Source organism: Mytilus edulis, chromosome 4 (genome assembly GCF_963676685.1).
Source record: "Mytilus edulis chromosome 4, xbMytEdul2.2, whole genome shotgun sequence".
Lineage (NCBI taxonomy): Eukaryota > Metazoa > Mollusca > Bivalvia > Mytilida > Mytilidae > Mytilus > Mytilus edulis.
In genome coordinates this window covers 75,102,231-75,128,759 of record NC_092347.1, presented here as the reverse complement: position 1 = coordinate 75,128,759, position 26,529 = coordinate 75,102,231, and the positions used below count along the sequence as shown (strand labels likewise).

The following is a 26,529-nucleotide window of genomic DNA, read 5'->3' as shown; positions in this document are numbered from 1 at the left end:
TGATTCTTTTATTATTTTATTCAAATTCAACATGAAAAGAAACAACGATGAGGTGTATCAGATTAAAATGTTCTCACAATGCGAATTCTTTGATCTGCCGACACCTCAGTGAAGTCCCAAAAATAGAATCAATCATCAAAGGTCAGCGAGCTGTCAATCAAAATTCCTTGTATAAAGATAACTTATCCTTCGCACCATATGCGTAGATGCTGACGAAGTGAACGCATGTGATTTCATAAGATTGGAAATATGTATAGCTTGAATCAGGATTATTTAAAACTAAGTGACTTTTTGAGAAATAATAGGAAAGAAGATGTGATATGTCCAGGACTTAAGCCGTTTAATCCAACTGGCACTACTGTTCTAGCGCCGGAAAATCCAGAACCTGTGGTAATCCGAGAAGTTCATATTGTCCAGTTTGTACCTGTGCCAGTGTTGCCTGTAGACGAGGAGAGAATTGTGGCAATGTGGCCACTTGAGGAAGAAAACTTGACCGGAAGACCGACAACAAAAGACAAATTTTTCGAACATTATCGTAACGGTGAACTGGACTTCTTGGCCAATAGCAAACATAGTGTCGCACAACAACAGAAAAGCCGAAAATGGAAAACAAATGACAATATCGTTCGAGGCATCGCTGGGGGACGAAAACAAAATGGATGTGGCTTCTGCAGGCGGAATGGTGAAAGAGCTGCATTCTTTTATTCCCATTCTCTGAAGGATTTGCACGGTAATGTTGAATGTCCAATTCTGAGGAATTATACTTGTCCTCAGTGTCAGGCGACGGGTGACTATGCCCATACCGTAGCATACTGTCCTATGGGTCGGGATAAGGCACCAATAACGTCTATAAAGTCAACAAGAAAGAGTTGTGGCTGTAAATGGTCAGACAAACACTGTCACTGTACATGAACTTGGTAAACTTTTTTTGACTTTTTGTTAGTTCGCTTTTTGATGAAGGAAAGAAATCCTGACCAAGACACGTTTGATGATGATTTAATAACTTGGTATTGTGTAAAGGAATAAAATACATTCGACTGTTTAAGCTTCTCACATGTAATTCTGGAACATGTATCATTGGAAAATGTAATTTGATCGCTTATATTAATTTTACCCTATATTAATTTCACATTCCATTACAGAAAAGAAAAGATTTTAAGACTTGAAAAAATAAATGAATTTGGTTTTTATCGAATTAATATTGTTATTGCTGAAAGAATTTGAAAGATTTTAACATTGCACGGTAAAGTTTACATTTTTATCAACACATATTTTATAGACACGTGTATGTATACCAGTTTTTTAAGCTTTGAATTTTAGTGTAGAATTTTTACTAAAGTTTGTACATCATTGACGTCTTTGTTGTTTATTAAACTAAAATTATTCCATTTTGCTAATAAGTTTTGTTATTAATGCTTAATGAAAGTCTTCAGCTTGATGTTCTTACATTATGACACCAAGGCTGTCAGTGTTTTGGTCTTCGCTTTGAATTTAGTTTGCACGAAGTATTGGGGTACACCCTGATGTATGGTTTGTTGTGTCCACTTTTGATATGAAATGTATAATGGGCAAACGGCCAATGAGACGGCTAACCAACAACTCCAAATAGTTGATATGTACATCACAATACGTTAAAAAGAAGCCATTCGATTTAGAATTTTCAACCCATTGAAATATTTAGAAATTGAAAAATATCACTTGACTGTTAAACCAGGTCTAGGGTGTATTATTATTAATGTACTTATTGGTTACTTTATTAAAGCACAAATTACACCTTCCGGAGCACCTGGGATCACCCCATGTTTTTTTTAGGGGTTCGTGTTGCTTATTCTTTAGTTTTCTATGTTGTGTCATGTGTACTATTGTTTGTCTGTTTGTCTTTTCTTAGCCATGGCTTTGTGTCAGTTTATTATCGATTTATGAGTTTGACTGTCCCTCTGGTATCTTTCGTCCCTCTTTTACACCCATAAGAGTGCCAAAGGCATGACCATTACATGTAATAACAACAATATAATGACGACATTAAAATTTACATAAAAAATAAAAATAAACTTAACATTAAACACAACAAATTACCCAAGTGCTCCCTGTCCTCAGTTCAATCGACTGTTTAATAAAGGAGCCTAAAGATTTCACTTGATGAGTAGTGGTTGGATTTAGTATATATTGCATTTTTTTATTATAAGAAAAATCTTTGTATTGTCTGAGTTTTTAAATCATCAACAAGAATGTGTCCAAAGTACAAGGATGCCCCACTCGCACTATCATTTTTCATGTTCAATGGACCATGAAATTGGGTAAAAAATCTAATTTGGCATTAAAATTATAAAGATCATATCATTTGGAACATGTGTACTAAGTTTCAAGTTGATTGGACTTCAACTTCATCAAAAACTACCTTGACCAAAAACTTTAACCTGAAACTCCCACTTTCATTTATTTAGTTCAGTGGACCGTGAAATTGGGGTCAAAAGACTAATTTGAATTTGGCTTTAAAATTAAAAAGATCATATCATAAGCAACAAGTGTACTAAGTTTCAAGTTGATTGGACTTCAGCTTCATCAAAAACTACCTTGACCAAAAACAATGGAAATGGGGAATGCGTCAGAGATGCGCACGACCAAAGAGCAAAAAAACAATCCACCTATGTGTCTTCAACATAGGGAGAAAATCCCTCACTCTGAGTCGGGCTTCAGCTGGTTCCGAGCAACAACGTGTACTAGTTCAGTGAAAATTGAATTTGTTTAAGCTACGAAAGACCCTGCACGAGACAATGGTAAAGCAATGTGAAAGAGAAAACAAACAAACATATATACGCTAAAAGAACAAAATAAAAACGCGCAAGACTGATGGCAACCCACAACAACGGAATTGTAGGCTTCTGACTTTGGATAGTCGCATTCGCATGATTAAACACGTTTGTGAGCGTTTAAACTCTTCCAAACCTGGGAAAGTTGTGTCCCGTCACAACGAGAGAATAAAAATAAATTTCAATTTAAAAAGGTTTAGAGGACCGTCAGATCGACACTTAGCATACACACACTATGACAAAAATAAATAAGGTACCAGCACACACTTATGGCAAAAATAAAAACGGTACCAATCTATGAGTACTTGCAGCCAGTTACTTTGAACTAGTACAAAGTCACTTCGAACAAGTCTTGTCATAAAGAAACCATTTTTTTCCAAAACTAAAATTTCAAAGTCTGGGAAAAGCACATCCTTGTGTAATGCAAACAGACATGTATTAGTATCAATAGAATGTAGGACCGCAATTATTTATAACTGTACTTTACGAAGACAATATTCAAAGATCTTACGGTATTTATATACCTTCAAAATAGTTTTATTCGAATGATCGACATGTTTACGTTTTGTAACTAAATTTATGGGTTCTATACTCAATATAAAAATAAGATGTTGTATTATTGCCAATGAGTCAACTATCAACCAGAGACCAGTTGACGTTTACGTTGACAACTACATGCCACAGTATGGCCTTGGCTTCAACAATGAGCAAAATCCATAAGCATAGTAAGCTATAAAGGTTTGACATCGCCGTTACAACGAGGATGTGAGATCCATTTTGAAATAAGTTACCACAGATAGTCGACCGCCCAAATCTATAAATGAATTTAGGAAAGGTTATAGTTCCTATAGTCGAAAATATCTCGTCTTGACAATTTACCAGAAAAAAATAATCTTGTCATATCCTAGGTTGGTGCTTATTTCATTTACCTTGTCCGTCCGTTTATATCAGACAAATATTTCCCTCACACCTTCCTCGTCCACTACAACAGAATAACTTCTGATTTCTTCAGCAGTTTGTTGCAAGTGAGTAGTTGTATATAGCGTGTAAGCGCTTTGTGATACTGTCAGCCACCTACTTCCTGTTCTCCAATTACGAGTGAGTTAAGAAAAAAGAAAAGAATACTTTTTTCTTACTAAATGTTCAGATAAAAACGTCCAAATTGTTCTTCCCTTTTGAAACAAATTTGTGACTCTTAAACCGATTAAATGTCCAAAAAAATATGATGTATGCCTCCAAAATTACTCCTAATGACCTTGGTTGAAATCTGAGATGGTCTTTTTCCACCATTTGCAATAATTGGTTCAGATAAGTAGTATTTTCATATTTATTCTACTCTGAAACTATAAAGTCATTTTCTCAATTATAAAAAAAAAATAACAGATCCCGTGTCCACGGCCGACACTCGGCTAACCGAGAGATTGGTCGGTTAATCTATATTGAGTATGCAGCTATATGGGAGATTGGTCTGTTAATCGGGTTGGTTATACGTCTGTTAAGAGTAAAACGCACAATTTAATGTTAAACTGTATCAAATAAACAGATTTTTGGCATATTATAAGAAACAAATCAAAAAAAGAAAAGTGTCTGACAAAATGATATCTATCATAGAACATTTTCCACTTGTAAAAACATTTCATAGTCTACGCAGTTTTCAGTAAAATTAAAAGGCGTCGCGCAAGTATGTAGTATTTATGCTTATATGCATAGGAATTTTTTTAATAAAAGTCGAAACAAACAATTTTAGATTATTTAAAGGACACAAAATAGTACTTTGGGTCTAAAAAATAAATTTGCATTGGTGAATATTTCATAATTGTAATATAACGTGAATATTTCCACGTTTTAGTGAAAATTATGGGAATAAAGTCTGTTAATGGGTTGGACAATTGAAATTATGTCAGTTAAGAGTTATTTAGCCACAGTTATTTTTGCTAACTTTATATTTTCCCATAGAAAAAGTTAAGAATGAGATGTTCCTCCTAAGTAATAAAAAAAAAATGATAATACGGTGCAACAGTATCCTACGGAAGCGAATTAGCGCCACACATTTTTTTTAAAATTTTTCTTCCTATATTTGCGTTATAACGCAAACCTCAAATATCTTGATTGCAATTGTTCATTAAGTTTTGTAAAAAATGTCCGTCTGTCATTCATTTCGGTTGTGATTTACTAGTAAGAGCATTTTTATTTTGACTTTCTTTGCATTTTATTGAAGGGTGTCACTTCAATATAGCATGATATACATTGGCCGCTGGAATATGCATGAATTTATTAGCTCACCTGGCCCGAAGGGCCAAGTGAGCTTTTCTCATCACTTGGCGTCCGGCGTCCGGCGTCGTCCGTCGTCCGTCGTCCGTCGTCCGTCGTCGTCGTTAACTTTTACAAAAATCTTCTCCTCTGAAACTACTGGGCCAAATTTAACCAAACTTGGCCACAATCATCATTGGGGTATCTAGTTTAAAAAATGTGTTCGGTTACCCGGCCAACCAACCAAGATGGCCGCCATGGCTAAAAATAGAACATAGGGGTCAAATGCAGTTTTTGGCTTATAACTCTGAAACCGAAGCATTTAGAGCAAATTTGACATGGGGTTAAATTGTTTATTAAGTCAAGATCTATCTGCCTTAAAATTTTCAGACGAATCGGACAACTGGTTGTTGGGTTGCTGCCCCTGAATTGGCAATTTTAAGGAAATTTTGCCGTTATATGGTTATTATCTTGAATATTATTATAGATAGAGATAAACTGTAAACAGCAATAATGTTCAGCAAAGTAAGATCTACAAATAAGTCAACATGACCGAAATGGTCAGTTGACCCATATAGGAGTTATTGCCCTTTATAGTCAATTTTTAACCATTTTTCGTAAATCTTAGTAATCTTTTACAAAAATTTTCTCCTCTGAAACCATTGGGCCAAATTTATCCAAGCTTGGCCACAATTATCTTTTGGGTGTCTAGTTTAAAAAATGTGTCCAGGGACCCGGCCAACCAACCAAGATGGCCGCCATGGCTAAAAATAGAACATAGGGGGTAAAATGCAGTTTTTGGCTTATAACTTAAAAACCAAAGCATTAAGAGCAAATCTGACTATTAGAAAATTGTTTATCAGGTCAAGATCTATCTACCCTGAAATTTTCAGATGAATCTGACAACCTGTTGTTGGGTTGCTGCCCCTGAATTGGTAATTTTAAGGAAATTTTACTGTTTTTGGTTATTATCTTGAAAATTATTAAAGATAGAAATAAACTGTAAACAGCAATAATGTTCAGCAAAGTAAGATTTACAAATAAGTCAACATGACCGAAATGGTCAGTTGACCCATATAGGAGTTATTGTCCTTTATAGTCAATTTTTAACCATTTTTCGTAAATCTTAGTAATCTTTTACAAAAATCTTCTCCTCTGAAACTACTGGGCCAAATTAATCCAAACTTATCCACAATCATCTTTTGGGTATCTAGTTTAAAAAATATGTCCGATGACCCGGCCATCCAACCAAGATGGCCGCCATGGCTAAAAATAGAAGATAGGGGTAAAATGCAGTTTTTGGCTTATAACTCAAAAACCAAAGCCTTTAGAGCAAATCTGACAGGGGGATAAATTGTTTATCAGGTCAAGATCTATCTGCCCTGAAATTTTCAGATAAATCGGACAACCCGTTGTTGGGTTCCTGCCCCTGAATTGGTAATTTTAAGGAAATTTTACTGTTTTTGGTTATTATCTTGAAAATTATTATAGATAGAAATAAACTGTAAACAGCAATAATGTTCAGCAAAGTAAGATTTACAAATAAGTCAACATGACCGAAATGGTCAATTGACCCCCTAAGGAGTTATTGTCCTTTATAGTCAATTTTCAACAATTTTTATAAAATTTGTAAATTTTTACTAACATTTTCCACTGAAACTACTGGGCCAACTTCATTATAGATAGAGATAATTGTAAGCTGCAAGGATGTTCAGTAAAGTAAGATGTACAAACACATCACCATCACCAAAATACAATTTTGTCATGAATCCATCTGCTTCCTTTGTTTAATAGTCACATAGACCAAGGTGAGCGACACAGGCTCTTTAGAGCCTCTAGTTATTAATGTTTTCAATCAGCCTCAATTTGTGTGTCTGTTCAGAGTAGCACGTTCTCAAATCCGACTGAAAGTGTCTTTCTAATACAACACAGGGTACCGGTAAAATAAATATGAACTGTACATCTGTCCAGTGCATATAACGTGTTGTCATTCTCATATGCACATGATGTTTGTCACTGGACGAAAAACCCTAATTCGTAAGCATCCTCCAATTGGTTCTTTATTTCTATTACTTAATCATATATTGTTTACAAAAAAAAGTAAAATCACAAAAATACTGAACTTAGAGGAAAATCAATTTGGAAAGTCCATAATCACATGGCAAAATCAAATAACAAAACGTATCAAAAACAAATGGACAAGAACTGTCATATTCCTGACTAGGTACAGGAATTTTCAAATGTAGAAAATGGTGGATTAAACCTGGTTCTATAGCGCTAACTCTCTCACTTTAATGACAGTCTCATAAAATTCCGTTATATTTACATTGATGGCGTTAAATAAACAGACACAATAAATAAAATAGTCAAAATATGGGTACATCAGTCATCATCGTATAACAATTTTAAAAGGAACAATTTAACAGAACACAAAAACATCTACTATCTACGAACACATTCATTGATTTGAGTGTCTGACATCAGAAAATTTTATACGTCACATAAATTTGTCGTTCAATGTGCATACAAACGATTTTAAAATTTTACATAGGCAAATGTTAGTCTTTCTCAAGAAGTAAATGGAAAGGAGCGAATGCAGCTACATTTGGTCATCTTAAGTTTTAATACATTTTATTCCGTTTAGTTCCTTTCTTCATAAGTGTAGAGGAGAACGGCAGTTGTCCGCATGTAAACTTCTAGCATTTGTCACCAATATGAGTACATCGCAATCCGTTACTGTTTCAACACCCAGGGGTGTTTCATGTGTGTATTCTTAAACAATTATTATTTTTTCTCTCTTTTTTAGCAATGCATCACTCTCTACTGTCCTTATCTATTATTCTATATTCTGCTACTCCATCCAGATTATCGTGTATACCATGAGGGTTCGGATTGGGGGTGTTGTTTATTCAGTCTGTATTCTTTAAATTGTTATGTCACGTTTCTTCCGTGACGTTTTTTCCTTTTACCTTTTATTTATCTTACTCATTATTCTTTCTCTATTCTTTATATTTTAGCATCCCAATATATTTTACTTACTGATGTTTAGTTACATTACAACGTTCATCTCTGATTTATATGCTGTTACCAATGTAGATGACAAGTTGGTGTCATGCATTACAATTAAACAGAATCCACATGGCATATGCGACCATTCTTGGATGAAATTAACATTACTTTAATATTACACTTAAATACTAACTTATTAAAAAGGGGGGGGGGGTTCCCAACCCAGAGTAAAAAGGGGGGTTCCAACTATATGCTCCCATTCAAATGCATTGATCGGCAAAAAAAGGGGGGTTCCAACCCCCGGAACCCCCCCCCCCCCCCCCCCTGGATCCGCCACTGGTTCATGTGTTGTTTCCGTATATTTTATGTTTCATTGCTCATGTGTTGTTTCCGTATATTTTAGCCGCTCGTCTTGAGCCTACCCATTTGATCCGATAACACCCCATAAAGCAATAAAATTATACTTTTATTGCCATTCATAACTCTTAACAGACCAATTAACAGACCGGGTTTTATACATCCGACCCATTAACAGACCAGGTTTTAATTAAAGATTGATTTATGTCACCAAAATACAGATTTTCGTGAAGATTTTTCACACAATGATTTCAGTACGGTTAACAAACATAATGCCTGTCTTTTTTCGATGTTTAAAATATTGCATGCACATAAATTCAACCAACGTGTCATTTTGTGTACAGTTTGTGTGTGTAAAATGTGTATAAATTTATTGATGAGTAACCTGCCTTTTCATTTTATAGATCGTACATTGAAGCTAGAAAAATAATAATTACACCACTGGATTCAGTACATTGAATTGATTTGTTAGACATGAATATTTTTTATGATAAACATATATTTAAAAAGTTATACAGTGAAACATGCTGAACTTTCAATGATTTTCTCGATAACACCTGATTAACAGACTTTAGCCAACCCGATTAACAGACCAACCGCCGATATAGCCGCATACTCAATATAGATTAACCGACCAAACTCTCGGTTAGCCGAGTGTCGGCCGTGGTGTCTTCTTACAAGGAATTGACAGCATTCCGTTTTACTTAATTGAAGATGATTATCCTTCTTACGAAAATGAAACCAGGGGGTTCCTAAAGGTCAATAAAACAGGACATATATTCTACACTTTAAAAAGATTGCGAATAACTAAATTCCAAATTGTGTGCCGTTATAGTAGCAGGCATGGTTGCGACGACCCAACCAATCTCCGCACTAATTCCTCTGTGATTTCACCTCTGAAACCAAATGGATGATCTCTAGATCAACCCTGACAGTAAAATAGAAGGTCTTGCCGTTTTTTTTTTTCTGATCAGGCGTATTACACTTCGATAGTTGTCTAATTGGTAATCATGCCACAGTTCCTTCTTATTTTGATGGTAAATTACTTTTCTGGAACTGAAAAACTTATTTTTTTTATTTTTTATTTCTGGGAAACCTTATGCAAAAAGTCTCGTTTTATACAATTGAGATTCGGGCATCTGAGATGTTAATCAAGACATAAGAATTCCATTGAACCTGTTTTGAACGGATGAAATCAAATTTCACAATAATTTCTACCACATCACAGTCATACCATTTTCTCCGAAACTACCATGATTATCAAAACTACAAGTACCTTGTTAAGGATACCAGTATCCCTTTATATGTAATTAACATGACAGACAGGTGATTGATTGATTGTAGTTTGTTTTATACGTTTAGTCTAATATTTCATGCATATTCATGACGAGAACAAAATAATGATCAAATGGGAGGTGCAGACAGTAAGGTCGACAGGGAAATTTTTAATGCCAACAGAAAATGAGAGAATAATGTTTGATAGGGACAGAATTGTGTCTTACAAAGACTATCTACAAATGTATGGACCCCTGAGTTATTGCTTTGAGCGGGAAACCTTTTTCGGCTGCATATCTGACTGATTTGTGTGATGAATTTGTAGTTTACCTGATTTTCTGTGTCACCAGTATGCCACAAAGCATTTCGGAGGTCTTCTCCGGGTCCCGTCAGAGATTTAACAACTTTTAACTGAATGCCCGGCTGTGCTACGGCTCTGAAAGGAGTAGCATGCCAATAAGTTTGCTCGGACTTTTTCCACATGACAACATAGAAACTAGAACTGTCCTGGTAACTGAAGATGAACCCTGCATAGTCATCGTCTACTCCAGAATTTATGAAGAATGTGGCACTAAAATCTACCCCTCCAAATGAGGAATCACCTGAAGTAATATTAAAATACGAAACTGGAAACAAAAACTTGAATAAATGTAAATAAATTGTTCACAAATCTAAAACTGCAGGGATGATATGTTATTTAACGTGAACAATTTCTTCGAAGCTTCAAATTGTAAAAGGATTGTAATATCAAATATTATTTAGGTATTTTTTACTATAGGATTACAAGACAAGTTGAAATTAATTAAAAAATAAAAGACAAAAACCTCATTAAAAGATTATTTTATCCTTAAAAGAGTTTTATCACTTTAAAAAATGCAAGTGATTAAATTTTTATTAAAAATGGCATAGGAATAAAAAAAAAGTCGTGACAACATGCCACTTTAGAAAGGAAAAGTTGTAACTGCTAATGACAAGTAAATTGTTACTACTGATGGCAACATGTTAGCATTATACTCTAAAAAATATAAGTGTAGCAAAACTAGTTCATGTAGTGTTTTTTCTCGTTGTTGTATTATAAATTGCTCACATTCACTTCATTTGAAATTTGGTGGATCATCATCTCATTGGAAATCATATCACATCTCCTTATTTTATGTTGTGAGCTCTAAACCCCTAATCTGGGACCTTGCTGTAACAACAGCACAACAGGTTTGAGCTCTCAACGCCTAACCTGTGACATTGATATAAAGGCTCATCGTGTTTGTGAGCGCTCAACACCGATCTGGGACATAAGTGTAAAAACAGATCAAGATTGTTAGCGCTAAACTCCTATTTTATACGCGCTCAATCCCTAACCTGTGCCATTGGTGTTGCGGCACAAATTTGTTGGCGCCCAATCTTCTGATTTGACACATCGGTGCCACAACACAACATGTTTGTGGCTGCTGATTCACCTTACCTGACAGCACAACTGTGTGAGCCCTCAACTTCCTAATTTTGAGCCATTGGTGTAACAACACAACAAGTTTGTGAGCTCTCAATTACTCAACCTGGGACAGTGGTATAACAGCACACCAAGTTTGTGGGCGCTCAACCTCCTATCTTTGGACATTGATGTAACAATAGCGCACAGTGCTTGTGAGCGCATAATCCCCTAAACTAGGACATTGGCGTAACAACAGCATAAAATTGAGAATGGAAATGAGGAATGCGTCAAAGAGACAACTGCCCGACCATAGAACAGACAACAGCAGAAGGTCACCAATATGTCTTCAATGCAGCGAGAAATTCCCGCACCCGAAGGCGTCCTTCAGCTGGCAGGGGTGTAGCTACCCGGAGGCACGACAGCACGTGCATCCACGTCGTTTTCACAAAAAAAAAAAAAAAAAAAAAAAAAAGGCAGAAGAGAGAGAGATGAGTTGGTCAATCGGAATCGGAGACTTTTGGTATCTTTTCTTTCTATCCTTTTCTTTCTATCCCGGATATTAGTCTGACAACCTAGTTACAAGTGTTGATGAAGCTGTTCATTCAGAAAAAGATCGTAGCTCCGAAGTTGCGTGCACATTGATTCGGCATGCAAAAAAAGAAATGGCAAAATGAAAATTTATAAATTGAATGTTAAAGGAAGCAACTATGTTGTCACTTTTTTTAATTGATGAAATATCATTAAATAACGACATTTGGTTTCAAAATAATTGTTTTTTTGGGGAGATTATGACAAAATCGGAAGGTTACTTGTATCTTTTACAAGATTTTTACTTTTGAATTTGTAATACTCAGTCTAAGATATGTAGTTTTGGAGCACATTTTACAGTGTACAGTTCATCAGTTTGGAATGAGATGTACCAATCGGCATTAGAAGTATCAGATCCTTTCGATATCGTTGAAAATATGCCGAGGCGATGTGGTTGACAGACTACCGGAGCAAATCACCCTGCAACCACGCCAAAACAGTATTGGAAAGTCTCATTATTTTTTGCGTTCATACACTATATGATAAGGCAACTGGAGAGTGGGGTCGCGTCAAGTTATCATAAAATCGCTTCTTTGTGCTGTATCTGCTTCATCGTGTTGTAGGAAATATAACAAACGAACAAATCTCAATATTGTCTGAAACATACGAAACTGACCTAGCATGTAATTTTGACGAATTCAATTGGGAGGTCGCTCGATGCCGAACACGTACGCTGGTTTATAACATCTCGCGAGTGCTACCATGCCATGATGGCCCTGAGATCTATCAGTCACGGTACTACGTATGTAATTGAAAACAAATGTACGATCAACAATGAACAACGAATGTTACATAGCGTTACTGCATATTCATCGGGATTTCAGTGTGAATGTTGACAAAGTAATAGAGAAGTTTGTTTCTCCCCAGACCCGAAGACTGCAGATTTTGGACAGTAAATTCTGTATCACAAATATGTGTTGTTTATGTATTACTATATTCAGAAGATTTATTAATAGTTTTACATTCATAAATTTGTATCTACATATAGCTCCTCTTTTAATCGTCCTATGACCGAAAACCGAAAAAAAAAAAAAATTTGCTGCATAATAGGGTCCCAAAATTTTTTCGCCTCGCTCCGTTCGGCGGTAGTTGCTTCCACATCGTTTCTTTCTAGTTACGCCCCTGGCTGGCCCCTAAACAAATATTTATACTAGTTCAGTGATAATGAACACTATACTAAACTCCAAATTATACACAAGACTAAAATTAAAAATAATATGTTTGTTGGCGCACAATCCTTTAAACACCTTGAAAGTTGTTTGTGAGCGCTAAACTTTTAAATATGTTCCTTACCGAAAAGAAGAAGTTTGTTAACTAATGTATATTGTGAAGTGTACGGTTTTGTCGAATTACATAATTGTAAATAAAGTCAATTTGTTTTTCAACCGACTGATATACGCATTGTACTGTCGCTAACATATTCGTTGTGTTACAGCTTAAACAGAGTAGTGTTGATTTTTATCTAAATTCCTCGTTATTTTTATATAATTAGAGCAACACGTGTTATTTTAGAATAAGTATAATTGTATACCACTGAATTTTTTTATGTCATGTAAATACTTGCAGACTTTTTTTCATATGTACGTAGTCAACTAGCTGACACATGAACACCCAAACAATAAGATCCAATCTTTTTCGTTCATCAGTTCTGATCAAGCAGTTCCATTTTTGAACTTCAAATCATTAAATAAATACTATTTTGCTTAGGAAATTTTTATTTAAAAATCTAATAAAAAAAAGCAAGAAAGCAAATATAACAAATACAAGCAACGGATACCAGATAAATATGTCTCTAGAAAACCAATAACTCCTTGCATATACATTTTTGTTGTTTACTTCATGTCATATCAAAAACTTCAACAGTTCCCCGTCTGTTTGAGCATAGCATTAATGTACTAGTTTCATGGCAATAGTCAATTGCGGTTGGATACATCAATCCGTCTCGATGAGTTAGAACAATCTCGTGATACTTGCCGTCTGCCGACACAGCAATGACATTTTTCGAATTGTAACCCGTTACGAGAACAAACTCGTCTCTTATCGCAGTAATTCCACAGGGATATTTCAAATTATCATTTTGAAACTTAAACACTTTACTCCCATTCAAATCAATGCAATTTACAGTTTTGCGAATAAAGTCGGTATAGTAAAGGTTTCCAAATGCAGCTACGACGTATCGTACCCCACTGACGTCACATTTAAGGGTAGCGGCTATTGTACCGGTCCTGTCTAGAATGACAAACCCAACTTTCTCACACACAACAACAATTCTTCCATCCATTGCAGCGATTCCAGTACACGGATTGTTAACTTTTATCTGCTGTACTAAAGAGAATTTCTTCGTTTCCATGATGACTATTTCCTTCTTGTCAGGGATCGTCAATCCAACTTGGCCTGGTTCAAGGCACGCCACATCCCAAGGACAAGAATAAAATGTGATCCTGTCCAAAATTGATCCTTTTGGACTAAATACTATTAGACATTTATTGTTGTGATCCAATAAAATAATTCGCCCATCCGACAAGATAGTTCCTCCGCGTATAAAATTAAAGTTGCTACCCTTTTCAACTGAGAAACAACCTTTTGATTTCAAAATGATATTGCTTGGCATGGTGGTAACAACAGCCTGGTTGGCAGCCTTCTTGTCTTTTTCTTTCTTGTCGAATTTAATATCCATCGAAAGAGGCATTGGTTTGATGTTACTTCTGACTATTCCAAACTTTTCCACTTTCAAGGGCAAATCCATAAAATTTGTGACGACAAACTCCAAAGTCACGTGATTGAATTGACCTTCGAAAACTTTTAAAAGTTTCATTTCTTGTGTCTGTTTCTCCTTTAGTTCCCGGTTACCAAGAAAAACTTGATATTGTGATGCATAAGTTTGCATCATTTTAATATCCCTTTGCATATCCCCGAGAGACAGCTGTCGTTCCTGAAGGATTTGGTTTTGGCGCTGAATCTCTTTCATATTTTTAGCATATACGTCTGCTAGTTCGTCGAGAGATTTCTGTTGCATGGCATCAAAATGTTTTACTAATTCATCTCTAAACCTTTTAATTTCCTTTTCTATGGATGAGCGCTGTAGATCTAACTCGCGCAGATTTCTAGCTCTCTGGGTTTGGAGTTTTTCTACCATTTGTGACCAAACTTTCATTTTTTCGTCAATCAACTTCATGTCGGTAAAACTTAGCGATTTTTGTGCAGCATCATCTACGGTCAGCACGTCGTTGCAGAATTTATGTGTAGACGTTACACATTGTGCACAAATTGATACATCGTGTTCAGTGCAGAAAAATTCGTATTTCTTGTGCTTGTGAAACGAACAGTTCTCTTTTATCTTGAGAGTAAATGGCATTTCGTCAGTTTCGGAGATTTTAATGAGCTTGTGAGTCTTTGACATTCCAAGAGATTTATGGTGGTCACTGCACGCTTCACAAAGAGCCTCGTTACAATCCCGGCACCAATAATGAGCTTCATGGAAAGTGTCTTGGTTTTCACAAGGTGTGCAAGTAAGTCCTTCGAAATCCTTTGTATGCTCACGTTCTGAAAGGTCAATAGAAATACTTGAGTTCGCTGAGGTAAATGTTTTGTTCCTGCTGGAAACACGTGATGAGCTGTTGTGACTCTGAATAGGAGAAAGTTGTATTTTTCCTGTGGACATTCTGCCACTGCGTGGGGTGAATGAGGATTTGGACGACATTCCTTTTTGTACAGTTTTCGGTATTGAATCGGGTGTTTTGCGCGAAGTCACGGAAGAAGACCTTGAAGAAATTGGAGTTTTAGATCTTGGTTTGGTTTTCGAAACTGCGGTATTTGGTTTAGAGGTACTTCTTGGAGTTGGTGCCAATTTTTGTTCAGATGCTATTTGTGCCGATGAATTTTCTGTTCCTTTTGTAGATAAAGACGACGCATGTCCCGGTGACTGTGGAAGCTGGTCCTTCATGAATTGCTCGGCTTTCTCTTTTAACCTGATTATTTCATGGACAACCTCCGGTGTTTCGTTCTGGTTTTCGTTCATTGGAAGAGATTCAAACGACATTTTGGTAGGTTCCTTTTCTTCCGGGGTTGGATCAGGCGACTGAAACTTTACTGCCTTATCTTCTGCTTCTGCCATTGTTTGTCTAAAATACAATTTTTACAGATGATTTACATGCATTTTAATAATTAATCAAAGGTATTCACTGATAAGTATGCATCATTAAAAGAAAAACTTGTAGAAATAACCGGATTATTAAAATGTTGCATGAATGGGTTTTTTTCTCAAATGCAGAATTGCAAATGCTTTTTGATTCTATAATGATTTATTTTTACTATCAACATTGACCGAAAATTAATATGAACAATTCTTTCATAGGGTTGTAAAAATAATCACAATGCATTATAAAATGAAAAAATATTAAAAAACTTACCTTTGAAATTTCTGACACCCGTTTTTAAATATTCGGGTAGCGGTTGTGCTCGTTAAAAATGACTTTAATAAAAGTCAATTGTTTAAATTTTTAAAATCAACGTATCGGTTCATTAATTTATCAAAAGATTTCTTTTATTTCGTGTCATATGCATCGAATTTCATTTTAGAACAATGCCTATTTAATGTTTCTTTCAACTATGTTTGCCCTTAAAATGAAAAGTCATTGGGCGTAGTCTGATATTGAAACAAATACACGATTAAAACAAAATTATACAAAATGTAATTAACAAATATGAACTGATATTGCATGAAAGATGACAAAAACAATCACTTTTCACCAGTTTTCCTAGCCTAGTACATTTCAGTCGGAGAAAAAAATCTGCGTTTCACTTGACCTCCTTTTGAAATTCATATATATTTTTCCTATTGTACACTCAGATATTTTAGGGGTTGTGTGTGAGTGCGTACGAGTGTTGTTTCAATGGGCTTCACAATGATAAGTATATTGCTGGAATAATATTCCTAGGTGACATAAATGTAAACACGAATTTTACTATCATTGACAATAATTTGGTGGAATTATAACAATACTTCGGTGGCCATTTCGAGTTTTCGCGTATCCCCCCTTCATATTCTTAAGGGCGAAACGCGAAGTCGAAAACGCAAAAATGTGAAACATCGAAGTCGAAAACTCGAAATATTTTTTTTTATCAGATTTCGTGTTTTCTACCTATAAAATATGACGGCAGAAACGTGAAATGGCCTTCACCGACCACCATACAACACCCCAGAAACCACATAAATAACGTCTGGACCTTTTTATATACTTTAATATTTTTCGGCTTGTATTTACTGTATGTATTAGCCAAAATTGCAGCCATTAGAAAACATGTGAAGCGAGATCAATAGAAAAGTATAAAACATGTGAAGCGAGATCAATAGAAAAGTATAAAACATGTGAAGCGAGATCAATAGAAAAGTATAAAACATGTGAAGCGAGAACAATAGAAAAGTATAAAACATGTGAAGCGAGATCAATAGAAAAGTATAAAACATGTGAAGCGAGAACAATAGGAAAGTATAAAACATGTGAAGCGAGATCAATAGAAAAGTATAAAACATGTGAAGCGAGATCAATAGAAAAGTATAAAACATGTGAAGCGAGATCAATAGAAAAGTATAAAACATGTGAAGCGAGATCAATAGAAAAGTATAAAACATGTGAAGCGAGATCAATAGAAAAGTATAAAACATGTGAAGCGAGAACAATAGAAAAGTATAAAACATGTGAAGCGAGATCAATAGAAAAGTATAAAACATGCCACAGTTTGTATATATTTTGCTGCAAATTGAACAAAAACTACATTTTCACATTTATATTTTAAACACATATGTCATATTAACTACTTACCAATAGCTACACCAGGGTCACTATTCATAACCTGGTAAATTTCAGCACCCTAAAAATATTCATGTTCCATTTTATTTTTATTCTTTTTTATTTTCATCAGTCTATATTATAGAAAAGTGATTAATTAGAACATATTTATACTTGGTAAATTCAGATATATATGTATCTCACTTTCATACTGAAGAGTTAATTCGTTTCAAAAAGGCACCAAACCGGCCATTCATCTTTTGTGAGGGGAAGGGAGCATGTTTTAAGCAAAGAGAACCAAAAAATGAAATTTAAGTTAAAAAAAAAATACGTATAAAGATGTTATTGAATCTAATAGTTTGAAAAATATGTTAGTCCCGATAGGAAATATTAATACTCCCTCATATAATGAATGGTCCTTGAAAAATTGTTCAAATTAAACAATAGTTTTGAAAAACTCTACATACGCCATGCAATATAACCCATTTGGGATCAATTTGGGAATCTCCAACTGGATCCAATGTTACAGTACGGTACGACCGGAAATCAGTCGCAAAAACTCCCGCGTTGTGAGGACACACATCTTCATCATCTGGATAACCATCTCCGTCACTATCAAACTGACATGCATCTCCATACCCGTCACCTGATAATAAATATTCAAATTTCTTTTTAATATTTGAAAGCGTAAATGCATTCAAAATAAAACTTAAATATCTCTTTTTATTTAATTTAATTTTGGATGTAACGCGTCTTCTGATTGGACGACATTGTTTTGTTTATCAGCTTATATACATAACTTTTTCATGTGACCGTGGCGTCATCAACGTTTTTCATAGTTTAATCCAGTTTAAAATGGACTGCAGAATTAAATTATAAGAAATGACTGTAATATTTTTTCTGGCTTTTCGAAATAACATTTAAAAGATGTTGTGCACACTTTAAAATAACCAGCTAAAGATGTGGTACACACTTTAAACTAACCAACTACGCGGGTTATTCAGTGTGCACCACATTTTTTTTATGTTATTTCCTCAAAGACATAAAAAATTTTACAGTCATTCCTTAAATAAAAAGGATCAAACTCTATGTTATATCTAATTAGCTTTTTTTCACACCGGTGACTTAAAAGTTAAATGCTCTAAAACATTATTATATTCATATGAAAAATGCTTGAGTAAGATGGATTTTGCCGCTTTACAAAAGTTCATATTTTATAATAACATTGTCAGAAATTGTTGTTTTTTGGTTTTTACGTCATTGACATAAGGGTCGGAAAAATCAGGGAAAATCAGGCCAAACTTGCATAACATCATGCCTCTGCACTTTTGGGACAAACTCTCATCCAAACGGTACAATATAGTTTGAGAGCACGCAAATCAATTTGATGACTTAAAAAAAAAAGACACAACTGGTTCTTATTATTAACAAACAGAAAATGGTGTGTCAAATAAAATGTATTAAGTAAGGTAAAATTTTTAAAAAATCATATTTTCAAAATTGATAATAGGAGTTTCCAAACTGTGTTATAAAAGAGTTTGACCAATTATGACTGCTTGTTTTGTTCACACATCGTTTTCAATATAATGCTGTTTTTTTAATCGACTGTCATGCAAGTGAGATGTTTATCGAGCTATAAAACAAGGTTATCCACTATTTTCTACACAAGGAAAATTTCAGTTCCTAGTCAGAAATTTCCATGTTGTAATCCGTTCGTTTGAAGTACTTTTTCATTATGGACGTCACTATACAGTTTGCATATTCCTTGAAGTTTGGTATTTTTTATATTTTACATTTTGATATTGCATATTTATTTTCACAAATCAATATTACCATTTGTGTCGGTTTGATTGATATTGTACACTAAAGGACAATTGTCGACATCGTCGAGAATGGTATCGTCGTCGTCATCATCATCGCATGCATCGCCTAAAATAGAAATATAGCAAGTTAACTATCATATGCGCAGGATTTGAGTGTATCAGGTAGAAATGTAGAAAGTAAAGATTCAGTTTTCTTACGCCAAATTTGTGGTTTTGACATTTGTATTAAATACAGAAAGCAAAATTAATTAATTGTACAGGTCCATTCTAAAGCGCCAAATTGACTTAACTTCAATTAATAAAAACTGGAAACATTTTCAATCAGATGTGACGTCATTGACAGTTTAGATAACACTTTGATATGTCATATTTACGCACCTACTCCATCTTTATCTGTATCTATTTGGTCTGAGTTGGCTTGATTCAGACAATTATCACGGTCGTCCTGTATACCATCGTTGTCACTGAAATTGTATAAAAGAGAATGAAGTTATCAATAATTTATCTTACAAAGGAGAGCCGGGGATAATTTGTTATGGACCCTTCTACTTTTATGGGGAAACATATTTGAAAATAAAAAAATGAAAATAAAAGAGGATTGACTTATTTCTGAACTTTAGGACTATTGAAAATATGAGTGTTCTTGCTTGTCACTTTCAGAAGTTAGCGATATCCTTTAAAAGAGGGACGAAAGATACTCCTTTCCGCTATATAGATGATTTTCTTTCACTAAATAATTCAAAATTTGATGACTATGTGGAACGTATCTATCCAATTGAACCAGAGATAAAGGATACTATAGATACAGTTAAGTCGGTCTCATATCTTGACTTACATCTAGAAATTGACAATGAGGGTCGGTTGAAAACAAAACTTAACGACAAAAGAGATGATTTCAGCTTTCGAATTGTGAACTTTCCATTTCCAGAAGTAACATTCCAGCAGCACCTGTATACGGGGTATATATCTCCCAATTGATACGATATTCCCGTGCTAGCATTTCCTATCATGATTTCCTTGATAGTGGTTTGCTGCTCACAAGGAAGCTATTAAACCAAGAGTTCCAAATGGTGAAGTTGAAATCATCCCTTCGTAAATTTTATGGACGCCATCACGAGTTGGTTGGCCGTTATGGAATAACCGTTTCACAAATGATATCGGATATGTTCCTTACGTCGTAACTACAATCCGCTTTCACGAATGTGACCTACCGAATTAGACTATTTACCGGATTTGTTATTACATAAGCAACACGACGGATGCCACATGTGGAGCAGGATCTAATTACCCTTCCGAAGCACCTGAGATAGCCCCTAGTTTTTGGTGGGGTTCGTGTTGCTTATTCCTTAGTTTTCTTTGTTGTGTCATGTATACTACTGTTTGTCTGTTTGTCTTTTTCATTTTTAGTTATGGCTTTGTCAGTTTATTTTCGATTTATGAGTTTGACTGTCCCTTTGGTATCTTTCATCCCTCTTTTTTCAGCAAGTTGTCCTTATACACTTTTGAGTATACTCCTATGCCATATTCCGCTCTTCACTGTTAGATGCACTTATTAATATTATAAGTGCATCTAACAGTGAAGAGCGGCATGATAGGAATTAAAAGGTGTCGGATGTTGTCAAGGACACAACACCGATTTTATCAGGTGTCCCCAGGATATTTATGAATTTCGAATATCAGTATACTACTGTTGCCTTTATTTATTAGCACCGGACCGGAATCTCTGCTGGTGGACAATCTGTCCCCGAGGATTCTACCAGTCCGGTAGCCTAACAGCATGAAAACTAGTAGAATAAAAAATATCATACTGGATGACACGACGCCCAGGATAAAAAGGTGTCAATCGGATGCTGTCAAGGACACAACATCGATTTTATCAGATGTCCCCAGGATATTTATTAATTTCGAATAGCGTAAACTACTGTTGCCTTTATTTATCCCCACCGGACCGGAATCTCTGCTTATGTGAAATCTGTCCCCGAGGATTCTACCAGTCCGGTAGGATAACAGCATGAAAACTAGTAGAATAAAAAAATATTATACTGGATGACACGCCGCCCAGGATAAAAAGGTGTCAATCGGATGTTGTCAAGGCCACAACAACACCGATTTCATCAAGTGTCCCCATGATATTTATGAATTTCGAATAGCGTTATACTACTGTTGCCTTTATTTATCACCACCGGACCAGAATCTCTGCTGGTGGACAATCTGTCCCCGAGGATTCTACCAGTCCGGTAGGATAACAGCATGAAAACTAGTAGAATAAAAAATATAATACTGGATGACACGCCGTCCAGGATAAAAAGGTGTCGGATGTTGTCAAGGACACAACAACACCGATTTTATCAGGTGTTCCCAGGATATTTATGAATTTCGAATAGCGGTATACTACTGTTGCCTTTACTAGCCAATTCTTGAATGATTTAAACTAGACTGGTAAATAAGAGTTACTCAGAGCAAAGGTATAGCATCCATTCCTCAAATATGAAATCATGTTACGTATGACAGTATTATTTTCTGTCTATGAAATAAAAAGTAAAATAACAAAAATACTGAACCCCGAGGGAAATCAAAACAGAAAGTCTCTAATCAATGGCAAAATCAAATGATAAAACACACCAAATGAATGGACAACAAAACCTTTAAGCCAATCAGAAGACGTGTAACATTTAAAGTTAAATTATATATTTTTAGTTCTTATAATCCTTCATATTTAACTTACAGATCAATGTTTGTATCACATTCATTTCCGATACCGTCGTTATCGTCATCTAACTGAAAATATAATCATTAGAAAACTATAAAAACAAGAATGTGGCCATAGTACACGGATGCCGCACTCGCACTGTCATTTTCTAGTTTCAGAGGACCTTAAATTTGGGGTCAAAACTCTTAATTTGGCATTGCAATAGAAAGATCATATCATGTGTACTAAGTTTCAAGTTGCTTGGACTTCAACTTCATCAAAAAGTACCTTGAGCAAAACCTTGAACCTGAAGCGGGACAGACGGACGGACGAACGAACCCACAAACCAGAAATCATAATAAAATCACCCAATAATGTCAAGGAATTTATGTTTAACGAATTAATATTTTACCATTCATTTAGCTCCAATTATTATAAGCTCTATGAGTAAATAACACGAAATGGCAAAATCTTATAGACAGTGAAAGTTCATCGCTGGTAATGAGGTCTAGGGTTGAGGGAAACATAGTTATCGCTTGTCAGCAGGGCTGCCAATTCTTACGCATTTAGCGTGAGACTCACGCATGTTCATGATTTGTTGGTGGCATTTTCCTTTGATCTATTTTTTTTCCTTTGATCTTTTCAATTTTGACCAAATCTCACGCATTTGATTCATGAAAAATTGACAGAACTGCTTGTGTGCTCGAGTAAGAAGTTAGTTAACTAAAGGTAAATATTCGGATAAAAATGGTTAAGGACGTGGATGATGTATGGTTTATCTGCTTGGCAATAAACTCATCATATATACCAGGATTAAAAAAAAAATTGCGCTAGACGCACGTTTCGTCCACAAAAGACTCATCGGTGACGCTCGAATAAAAAAGGTTAAAAAAAAGAAAATAAATAGTAGAAGAGCAATGAGGAAAAATTTTCCACACAAAATGTGGTTAGGAAATTTGCATATTTCTCGTATTGAAATCCATCCGCCGTCAGAGCAATCTTACTAACTAAATGATTCAATATATTCCTTTTAAATCTCTATATTCATACCTGTAGGTAATTTGACATATTTATACAATTGTCACAGGCATCCCCGACGTCGTCACTATCGGTATCATTCTGGTCCGGATTGTACACTCTCTCACAGTTATCACCTTCGTTTAGTATACCTTTGAAAAAAAATTCATTACAAGCATTAGCCTTTCGAAAAGGGCTATAGTCGACTCTTAGCTGATTAAAATGGAAAGTGCTCTCGCTTTGTAGATTAATTCATTTACTAGAATAGCCATTTGTATCAATCAACAAATTTTACCACACACGAGAAGTCAAACGTTAAGTAGTATGTATTATCGTTTAACGCTGTTGTTTACGAAACTCCAGAAGATTCGGCTATTTATAGATAAAAGTTACCTGTGTACCAATTTCATGAATATGCATGATTAATGAGCAGGCAAAATCGAATTGCTAAAATAAAGAGGACAAATCCGATACTCTACGGGATTGAAGGACATTTACTAGGTTTGGATTGTCCTAACCAAACAATAAACTTTGATTATTCACGTCTCGTAATATCTTCCAATCAGGTAGCAAGAAAAATTCACGCACTCACTGTCCATCTTTCAATTCCCGTTAAAGGGAAAATTCACGATTGTTTACTTATTGTTTAAATATGTTCATTATGACATAATATATATATTCACAAAGTTTTATCGCTATATGTGCAGTAATAAAGGAGAAATTCAATAATTAATGAAAAAATATCAACTACTTCCTGTAGGTCGTGACGTTTTCTCCTGATTTTTGCATGCTGGGATTTAAAATACAATCATTAAAAGTCTTGGTTTTTAATCATATTTTAACGTAATCGTAAGCGCGCCGATGACTTATGCTTTATCTAATAACCATCCGATAATAAGAAGATAAAACGCACAGACGTTCAATTGTACTCATTCGTGAGATAAATTATCTATGTTAAACGTATATATTCGAATTATTTTTGTAGACAACACAAAAAGTTATAAATTTATTTTTAATAAATGCATTTTCGGACTGATAAGGTGAACAAATTAAAGTACAATAATCTGTAAAGACAATATGTTGGTGTACTCTTATTGACCTTTTACTATCTCTGCTATGACTAGGTTTATACGATGTGTGTATTCACGGTTCTGTGGCAATACTCGTAGATGGCTTGTTGAAAGGTAAATTGTTATTTGCACTTCGGTATTTAACCACGCCTCTAGGGCACACCTTGCCAGGTGTGACTGTCAATTCGGATCAGTGGGAGCATTTAATACACACATTAAATATACATATTCAAGTTGGTGACAAATAAAAATTGGTCGCCGTGGAATTATTTAATTATATTTGGTGCTATTATTTATTTGAATTCAAATAAGTTAATTTACTAAGAAATACACAATTTTCGGTTAAAGACGGGAAACTTAATTCATATGTCAGAATGAAATGATATACAAGTCTTGTCCTTGATTAATGTCTCATAAAAAAGGGGGACTTAGAAATTAGATATAGCTTTACTAAATCATTTTTATTTGTCTTTATTAGGCGAAAAATGTACGAGAACACTTACATTTAGACTTTTGAAAGCCATGTTAATTAATATCTGAAACTATCTGAAGATAACTCTACCGAAGCGGAATATAATATGTACGAATAAAGAAAAAATACTTTTGTACTTAAGAGGTTTAAAAAGTTGACAGGAAATTTAAGGATCTTCATGGAATGGAATCGAAAAATTACGAATAGATATTCTTTTCAAGTGTGAATAACGTCAACCAAATTTATTCATAATCGGGAACGTCCTTAAAATCTGAGACTACTATAATAATCGTCGTCTCCCAACGTATATATATACTTAAATAACTATTTGACCAAAGATGTTTAAAATTAAAAGACAACGAATTTAATGTTATCTTTCCCTATTTTTGAATGTTATTATAAGTCTGTTCAACTTGCAAGAATACCCCTAAAGCGGACAAATATCCGACAAGCAGTTTATTCTTTAAATTGCTGTCATTGAATATCAAGAGAGAAAATAAATCCCGAAATTGATACTCAATAGTTTTCCTAGAAAATATTCACATCCCTTGGGGATTATTAGTGTACGTGCAGTTGCATATATTTTACATGAATGTTGGAACAATTGTGATGATGACGAATTTCGTCCTTTATTCGAGAACAATCTAATTGATATATAAATCTGTGAGTTTACTATGTTCTTAACTGCGATGAACCAAAGTAAGTTATAAATTGACCTGTATTTAAATCAAATTGTTTCTTTTTTTTTCTTTTTCTTCTTTTGGTATACAATAGTCTATCGAATTCGTTGATTACATACTGTTGGCATACGTGGACTAGTCTATTTACAAAACTTTTACCACAATTTACACAAAATGTATGTTTCTTTCTTATGTTCAATGTATACATGTATACATATTTTAAATTGCGCTACTGACTATAGTTCCGTAACTTTCTACCCAGGCGTATGTATACACGAATAGTCGACAAGTGCGCACATTTTTTTAAATCAATAATTCTGGTATGTTCCAATCTGTCCTAAACTATTGACAACGAGTATATATTACATTTTCCCAAATTAATCCTAGGAAAAATATGTAAATAGATTTGTATTTCTTCAAATTTTTTTTTTTGTATTTTTTTTTTTTTTTATAAATAATATTCTTTACACCAGAAATGTTATTTATAAACAAGCGTATGAGTTCAGTAATGACTTGTATATTATATCACTTTCGGACACGCAAGACAAAAATGTATATTATACATGCACCTGATAGTTCAAAATGGAAAGTTATAAGTTACGGTCGTGTACACTGATCAATACCTACAGAAGTGAGACGATGCATGAACTTGCAAGCCCGCCGGAAATCGATTGAATACCTGCACGTGTCACCTTACACCCCTTCCAATACCTTTGGCAGTAATACCTTTAGCCATGCTGGTGATCAGATGAGGGAAGATCCGAATTTATTTAAATAAAGTTTATTACTTTAAAGAATTATGAACGAATTAGATTTTCGAAAACAATTTCCACGGAACACTTATTTATGATTTGAACTTTGACTTTTTAACTAATTACAATATTATCAGTTTAAAAATAACAGACTATATGGTTATTTAAAAAAAATAAGACCATTTTCCGTATCAAGTTAGTCAGTCAGATAAAACAACCGTACGATTGACAAGATATCGACACGCAATTACGTCTACATCGTTTACTGTAGTTTTGTTCCTTTGTGGTTTATAGACATATCGGGATTTTTCATCGGAGAAGGTGACAAGATGGCGGAGCGCAGAGAACTGATACTCAAAATTTAAAATAGATGGTGATCTCTTACTTAGCGGAATAAAACTTTTATATCTATAAATTTGAGCATTTTTATACAGAATGGACATAATATCAATTTTTGATTTTTTTGCGAAGTTTCCCTCGACTCCTATGAGTCGATAACAAACGTGACAATCTAATTCATTG

The 26,529-nt window shown here is 34.6% G+C and overlaps 2 protein-coding genes across 3 annotated transcripts in view; both read right to left on the bottom strand.

Annotated features, from left to right (window-relative positions):
- The window catches only part of LOC139520530 (cartilage oligomeric matrix protein-like), a 133,567-nt gene that overhangs the window by 71,607 nt on the left and 35,431 nt on the right, over window positions 1-26,529 (bottom strand). For both annotated transcript variants that reach the window (XM_071313248.1, XM_071313249.1), the window contains exons 15-21: window positions 23,067-23,185; window positions 22,053-22,105; window positions 19,706-19,791; window positions 19,338-19,433; window positions 17,972-18,150; window positions 17,538-17,586; window positions 10,032-10,303 (exon numbers count right to left, since the gene is read on the bottom strand). In XM_071313248.1, coding sequence (XP_071169349.1) covers window positions 10,032-10,303; window positions 17,538-17,586; window positions 17,972-18,150; window positions 19,338-19,433; window positions 19,706-19,791; window positions 22,053-22,105; window positions 23,067-23,185 — 854 coding nt within the window. The remainder of the gene's footprint in view (window positions 1-10,031; window positions 10,304-17,537; window positions 17,587-17,971; window positions 18,151-19,337; window positions 19,434-19,705; window positions 19,792-22,052; window positions 22,106-23,066; window positions 23,186-26,529) is intronic.
- Window positions 13,413-16,208, bottom strand: LOC139520532 (uncharacterized). The gene is made up of 2 exons (XM_071313250.1): window positions 16,125-16,208; window positions 13,413-15,836 (listed from the first exon to the last, which is right to left on the bottom strand). The coding sequence occupies exon 2, from the start codon at window positions 15,827-15,829 to the stop codon at window positions 13,553-13,555; it is 2,277 nt and encodes a 758-aa protein (XP_071169351.1). The 5' UTR covers window positions 15,830-15,836; window positions 16,125-16,208; the 3' UTR covers window positions 13,413-13,552.